The sequence below is a fragment of the Bactrocera latifrons genome, unplaced genomic scaffold, assembly GCF_001853355.1.
Source record: "Bactrocera latifrons isolate USDA-ARS-PBARC rearing strain unplaced genomic scaffold, ASM185335v1 scaffold_135, whole genome shotgun sequence".
In the NCBI taxonomy this organism is placed as follows: Eukaryota; Metazoa; Arthropoda; class Insecta; order Diptera; family Tephritidae; genus Bactrocera; species Bactrocera latifrons.
The window spans coordinates 179,171-187,285 of record NW_017534797.1 but is presented as its reverse complement, the minus strand read 5'-3'; the positions used below and the strand labels follow the sequence as shown (position 1 = coordinate 187,285).

The 8,115-nt window shown below is 35.2% G+C and overlaps 1 protein-coding gene across 1 annotated transcript in view; it reads right to left on the bottom strand.

Annotated features, from left to right (window-relative positions):
* Positions 1-2,433: 2,433 nt before the first annotated feature.
* LOC108965152 overlaps positions 2,434-8,115 on the bottom strand; it is a 23,520-nt gene continuing 17,838 nt past the window's right edge. The window contains exons 4-5 of the mRNA XM_018927368.1: positions 3,572-4,009; positions 2,434-2,473 (exon numbers count right to left, since the gene is read on the bottom strand). Of these exons, the coding sequence (XP_018782913.1) occupies positions 3,639-4,009 (371 nt within the window). The 3' untranslated portion in view covers positions 2,434-2,473; positions 3,572-3,638. The remainder of the gene's footprint in view (positions 2,474-3,571; positions 4,010-8,115) is intronic.

Genomic DNA, 8,115 nt, shown 5'->3' with positions numbered 1-8,115 from the left:
GGTAGTAAATAAATTTTGTATATACGAGTATGTATATCTTAAGACGGTTTTTATTATGTAAATTAAGGCAAAATATCAACTATTAAAATATTAATATTTTTATACAGACATAAACTCACAAATAAAAAGACTTGCATATACGTATGTTTATAATATAATTATATTTATATTATATAACTACATATATAATGATTTCATATTATTTGCTACATTTTATATATGAATTTACTATCTGCTTTTCTTATGAGGCTATTGAAATTTTAATCACATTTGTAGTAGCAAAGTATATGTCGTCTACAGCGATTTTGCTGTTGTCTTCAAGTTATAGTTGCCAGTTGTATGTATGTTTATGCGAAAATTTGTGTGTTTCAATGGGTTTGCATAAAGGAATATTTAGTTAGTTTTTATTTRCAGTGTTATTATTGTGCATTGCTTTAGTTATTATTATTTATAATTTGGTTGCACTCACTCAATGCAAGCAAAYATTTAAATAATAGATTATTAAACAGCAAATCCGGCAAGCAAATCATACGGTTCAATTGCTCGGTTTTTGGTTCAAAGTATGTATATATGTGTGTTTATTTCTGCTTTAATGACTTTTTTCGCTTCATGAATTTGTATGGAGCGTCTTTATTGTTATTATTTGATTACTTTCACTCTACCTCAGTAAAGACTGATAATCTATTGAATATTCGCATTTATTTGCGTTCGTTAGTATATTAGTAGAAATTCGACTGAATGCAAGAGTTGTTATGTTGTTGTGGTTGTAGTTTTGCTTTGCTTTYATATTGTAGCCTTGACTTTTACACTTTTCACTTGCCTTGGCATTGACTGTTGTTGCTGGTTATTGTAATATGCATTGAATTTTCAGAACTTGCAGCATTTTTGTTGGTAACAGTGTAATCTGCAYAAATCCAACAAGCGTACGTTGCGGCAATACTGGGAATTGTTCTTGCATTGTTCAAAAGCTGTTAAAGAAAATAAGGTGATATTATTTTATTGAATAAGAAATAAATTTATGTTAACGAAATATACTTTGGATACACAAATATGAAGAGTTCTTACATTTTCATAACTAATTTATATAGGGTAGTCCAAAAAGTCTTCGCGTATTTTTTATCCAAATTCATCCTAATTTTTACATTTTACATTTATACTAATAAATAAATAAACAAATATGTACCATTTTAGTCGACCTTTTTTTAGCCATTTTTCCGCTAGAGACGTTATTCCATCGGACGTTAAATCGGAATTTCGAAATTTCCAGAAAGGAAGAGAGCCGTGCTTCACGAACTGATACAGCATTGYCTGCGTAAACTTCACAAGTTTCATTAGTGCCATGTGTGGCATTCTTAACTTTTTTAAATATTCAAAAATTTCAAAAAATAGCGAATTTCTTCATTATTTTCACTTACTTTTGAACAGCTGTAAGTTTTTTCAACTTTCGCAAATTTAATTTTTTGGTTAAATGAAGCTAAAAMGCTCACCTTTAAATTATTATATGACAAAATATGACTGGAGATATACGACTGCCATGACATCTATATAGATAAAATACGAAAATATTTGTTCAAAATAAAACCACAAAGCCTTAAAAAGCGGTTGAGAAATCATTGAAGGCAGGCCTTGTTCTGACTTTCGACACAAAAATCAATGTGATGCTCATGTTCTCTTTCGATGTTCGTGGTTTAATGCATCATGAGTTTGTTCGGGTGGGACAGACGGCAGTGTTGAAGTATTTTTTTTTTTTTTTTTTTTTTTTTTTTTTTTTTTTTTTTTTTTTTTTTTTTTTTTTTTTTTTTTTTTTTTTTTTTTTTTTTTGTTTTGAACAGAATTAACAATGAACAAAATAAGATACAATTTTTTCTTTATAATAAAATGTAAACCAAATACTCTACTCACTTTTTTCGGCGGACTCTTGCACACTTTCATAAGTGCTCTGCTCGGACGTGGCTGATGAAGGTAAGCATTGCCCGTTGCTCGGGGCGTGTGATATCAAACGCACTATAAAATGTGGTATTTAATTCCTTGGCGACCACATTGCGCATTACAATACAAGCGAGAGAAAAGGAGAAAAAAAAAGTGTGTAAATAAAATRCCAAAGGGAGTAAGAGATGAGAGAAAAAGCCATATAAAGGCTCACTCACCTTGGAACATGGCTCGACACGCCAACTAGTGGAACGCTGTGACGTACTACAGGCGTTCGTTGCCTCCGTGTCATTCGCAAAGCGTCATTTAACCTCCCGCTTTTTTATTTCCGTGTTGCGTCCGAAACAACGAGAACGCTGACACAAAGTCCACTCGCCAGCCTCCCAACGGGCACAGTCCTCCTGACCGCACATCTCGTACGTGCCTGGAAAGCTTAGTCCATAAGCCTCACAGTATGCATTGTGGACCGTTTCGATGTACGCTTCCACGTGTAACTCCAGCGCTTTTTATGTGTGGGTATGTAATGGCAAGTTATTGAGCGATGCTGTTACATGAAAAWGTTGGTTGAGGAAATTATTATAAAACTAAATATTTGTGTAAATAAAATATCCACATATGCAAATGTTTGCATACTCAGGCAAATATGAAAAAACACCTCATAAAAAAACTGTCCATTAGAGTTAAATTGAATACAAACAGTGTGTTGGTTACTCATACGCCAAGGCGCATGCTTTATGTACAGTTTTTTATTCGTGTATGCGGAATTAAAAAACATGCTGATAATGTGCATGAGCGGTGCAATTGTGGCAATTCAGTTGAACGTAACTAAATTGATGCACACTTCTCTCCATCAATTTTGAAAGTGTCRAGTTTTCGAAAAAAAAATTTGCACAACTGTACAATTTTCTAAAGATTCTTAGATCAGTYGATACTAATATTGTAAAAATTTGATTATTTTAGTAATTTTTATGAAATAAAATTTTCAACAGGTGGCAACCTTCTCACATAAAATTTTCACTCTGTTAAMTTTTGAATGTTATAAGCCTTGGTTTCGGTTTTAACTTATAATTTTAAGTAATTTWTTTTTTTTTACACAGCTGGCAACTCTTYTATAACTATTTTAAATGCTTAAGCCTTTCCGAACTTTTTATAATCATTTTGTCAACATTCGGATGCGTTATTAATTTTACTGAATTAAAATTTGACCAGGTGGCAACATTATTTCAAAAATATTGAAAGTAATAATATCACTCAAAACTTTACAGTTATTCTATAATGCTTATCACATTTAGATTCGACTCGGGATTTTGATTTTTTCTAGCTTTTTTACTCGGGTGGCAACTCTGCTGACAATATTTCCAACTCTCAAAGCTTCTTATACTTTTGGAATATCGCAAAAATTCTGTTTACATTTACATTATATTAAATTAAAATTTTGCAAGTGGCAACCTCCTTCCAATACTATAGTAATACAATATCTTTTGATGAGTTCCCTTAGTCTGTGAAGTTTTTTATCCTTCTAATTTGTTATTTTACTTCTTAAAACAGGCGGCTATCTATCGACCACCTGTTCATTACTATGTACAGTGTAAACAGCAGCGCTTAACTAAATTTATTAAAGTCGAAATTGTGCAACACCTACCCGTACACCTGCGTCGCCTGCATTTCCGCACTTCTCTGAATACTGCAACAGGTCGCCGATGCGCCATTCATACGTGACATGGTGACTCGTGGAAGTTATTGCTGTCTCCAGCTTGCCACCTGGCCTGCGGTGATTGTGGTGAGTTGGCCTTGTGTGTTGCGGCAACAGCATTCCCAACTGTTGGCAGCTTTCTTTTTGTACTTGTACTGACTCTTATATGGTCCGTTGCTTCCTGTTCGTGCCACTCAGTGTCGTCTTTGTTAACCTTCCTGCAGTTGCCATCATTCGTGTCTTCTAGAGTTCCAAGCAATAATGTGGCAAATGCATCAAACTCTACAAGGGTCCGCAAATCTGCAGTCTCGAATTGTGGTCGCATCAGCGAAATTTTCCAAAACGTTGCCTCATCGAACAGCATGTGATGTCCTCTCGAAACAAATTCTGTGGTGGCAAATGAGAGAGAAAAAAGCAAATCGTATTAGCAAGGTGAGCTGCTTAAAATGCACATGATACTTTTATTCTTTTTTTTTCGGTACTGGGTGGGAAGGCAAGCAGCCTGAGTCCAAACCAGCGGCAAATCGCCAGAAGCTAAATTGTGTACAGTTCACAGTCATACTTTAAAATGTGCATGTGGCATGCAACACTGTCTAAACGGCAAGAAACTTGGGTATTTTTGTAGAGTTTGAAATATGTATGTATTTGAGTATGTTTGTGTGGGTGTATGATTAATGCATGCAATTGCCTACAAGCACATAATAGCCGAACCCTCGCCAGCATTTTTACATCAACAAAATTGCTATATATGCATATATGAGCGTATATGCAAGCAAAGCTATAAAGAAGTTGTGTTCGCCCGCGTTGTAGGCGATTAGTTGACGCAGCAGCTGCATTGGCCCACTTTCTTTGCTTGCAATCACAATTTAGTGTTTTACTGGCCAGTATGTGGCTAGTTCGAAACCTCATCTAAATATATCTATATATACATATGTACATTTATACATTTATACATATGTTCATCCTTTGATTTAGGCTCTCTTTCTGTTACTAACCGCAAACACATTTTCACTGTACAATTGAACTGTACTGACCTCTCAATTAAGAACTCATCTCATGCATCACATCGTCCTTTCTAAACCAATTCTCGAAATTAGTCGCTTACAAAATGACCTCGAAAAGTCACTGGGCAAAAGTTTTGGGCACTGTCCAGCAATTTTGGCCAACCCTTTAAGTGTAAATACCTAGTAAGACAGCTGTATTAATATATAAATTTTTTARAGGTTTTTATAAGCTCAGTTTAAATCAGCTTTAATTTATAAATTTATATTTTTCTACTGTTACCATCATGCCTGTACAGTTCACAACGTAGAACATTTTTCAAAAAGTTGCGGTGTCGAATAGAACGTCTGGTTTCTTTCGATTTTTGGCTTACACTTTCTCGATATTTAGCTATCATAGACTGATTCCTCATTCAAGTTTATTTATTTAACTCACGTTGAACTCTAAAATACCAAGTGAATACATACTTACATACATRTGCATAAACATATACATTTACACATGCACGTTTAACTTATTTCATTTCTGTTTTATGTGTCGAGACATCACTATGACACAACCCGTTGCTGATTTCCCATGAGTACGAGGCGTAACGACCGGCTTAGCGAATACCGGAATTTACTGCAATATGAAAAGGGCCAAAGAAATTGCGAAAGCCAACTAAACCATGTAAATTGTGCCAACTCGAAGTTGTTGCCGCTGTATTGTGAAGCAATTATGCATTCATTGAGTTCGCGAGGGATAACAGGGAATTGGTATTGTTNTGCCGCTGTATTGTGAAGCAATTATGCATTCATTGAGTTCGCGAGGGATAACAGGGAATTGGTATTGTTTCCTGCAGATATCCGACTGTCGGAGTGCCACCACCACCCCACTAAATGAGTGCCTCAATAAGTGCGAGTTGTGTGAAACATTGGTAATATTGGCTCATATCGGAAGGCGCATATACAAATATGTAACATATTCACATGCATTATTAAATATTCAACATGGGAATAGAGTAGTATAAATTCATCATTGTTGATACAGTTGCTGCGGCTGCTGTGAAAATTAACTGCAATTAAAAATGAGCAATCACTTTGTAGTTTTTCTCTCACTGCTATGGGCCGACACTGAGATCCAAAAAAAGCTGGTAATACAATTTAGCTCTTYGAGCAGCGGCGGTCTAAAATTTGAAGCACTTATTTTTGATAACTTACGCGAGGGTGGTATATTTTTTAACCACAACCATTTATACCAAGTGACTCACAGGTTTAAATGTGTACCAAATAATATAGGGTATTAATGGCGCCTGCTCGAACTTCCCAAGCGACACCGCTTCGCTCTATGAACTCTTGAATAGTTCCAAGAAGATTCGACGTTTTCGAGGCAAATTTTGTTCAGCGATGAGTCCCATTTCAGGCTCAATGGTTKKGCAAACAAGCAAAATTGCCGCATTTGGGAAAAAGAGCAACSTGAAGAGATTCAARAGCTCATTTCATTTACAGATCTGCAGGTTGAATTATTTGCTCCAAGAGTAGGTTGAAGAAGTCGCACSAAARGGGGTCGCYTAGTCTGAAACCTCGTTTGGTACCAATCGACTCTGACAGGTCCCTCCCGAAATCTAACTCACAAATAGTCTTATCTGCATTCAAGGCATAAAATTCTCAAGTACACCAAAATCACCTTAAACTAGACAAATTTGAACGCGTAATATCTTTTAAACCGTTAGGCTTACAAAAAATCGTAAGAGATTTTTATACAACTGGAAGACTTTCCCGTTATAATTAAAAGCTTATACTTAGAGAGACTTTCATAGAGGCGCTTGGAAATTATTTTTTAGAGAATCAAGAGTACCTATGTTTTCGTATATYAATATCAGGCTAATATGCAAATGTAATATTTACACTCTTATGTATTATATTTCTGCGTGTTAAACACCAATTTAGTTAGTCTTCTACACAAGGCTTTTCTGAGACTTTTTTCAGAAGTGAAAACCTGAATTTTAGTTTTGAATTAAACACTTCTTACGAAAAAAGAAAAAAAAATGCGGAAATAATTGAGAAATATAAAAATGGTAGTTTTTATCGCATAGCAACAGAAAATAAGGAAATATTATAATGTAGATGTGAAATTTTCCGCATGAACGACGTTGCGTATGAGTAATATCAATTGAGATTGCCTACACTAGAGGCGACGGCTCAATCAATGCGCGCAAAAGTATTCACTCTTCCAGCCAATATGCTTAAAGTGTCTGAAAGTAAACGCAAATACTACAAACACAACTACAACAACACATTGAAGCTTTTTACATTGCTTTATGCCTTGTCATTCCACCAACTGTGCTTGGGTATGCCTCACTTTGACACAATGGCAGGTACTGAGCAAGCCAGCTAGCCACCGCGACAGCAAGCTAAGACAAAAAAAACAACAACACTATACCTGATGGTAGCAGTTATGGGCCAGCACTCACTTTGACTGCAGTTGCCAGCTTTATTGGTAGCACGCTTTCCCAACTAAATTGGTTAGTGACTGCTGCTGCACTTAACACTCATGCACATAGATCGCCAATGCTATCATGGCTATGCTTTTAGCAGTTAATAAAATAATTGAATTGACTTGCGGAATTGCACATATTCATATCGTGATGGCGCGACAACTTTGACGACAAAGGCAATGAAGTATGGAATTTAGAGGATGCAAAATAGTGTGAGGATTGAGTTGGCCATCGATATGTATACTAAAGCGGGTACATATATTTTTAAAAAAATTTTCGGAAAGCAATTAGTACAAAAATCATTAAGGCCTAAGAAAAGTGAAAGCACGTTTGGTTTCTGAATCACTCAACTTTTTCAAAAAACAGATGTGAAGCAATGCTTTCCGACTACCGAGATGTCATGAAACGTATTATTACTGGCGATGAGTCTTGGATCTCTGTTTACGACCACCCGGAAGTAAAGATCAGTTCGTGGCAAAAGTGAGCCAAGCCGAAAATCTCACGCTAAAAATCGAGGTTATGTTCGGTTGTGACCGCTCAAACTGTCAACAAACAACATTACTTTTTTTTTACTTTTATGAGTTGTTTGCGTCAAGTTATTCGTAATTTGAACCATGATGATCCGTGGCAACTATTTTGAGTCAATTGAAAACGTAATGGCTACTCCGGAAATTTACTTTTACAACGGTATCACAAGTGCACAAGTGTATTATTGCCAAGGCGAATTATTGTGATTTGGACCACATTGATTATGAAAAATAAATTATTTTAAAACTATGAAAAAAATCTTACCTTTCTTTTGCATATATAATRTGATGCTGTTACATGTGGAACAGTATTACACAAAAAAGCAAACAATCTCTTGAGGAATCTCGTTAATAATTGAACGATATTTTTCTGAAACCTACTGCAACACACTCTCCTTAAAAAAAGTAAAACTATTTCTAAGAATATGAAAATATAAAACGTTTCTGAGAATAATAATTTTGTTCCGGGAATTTTTTAAGTTTGAAAA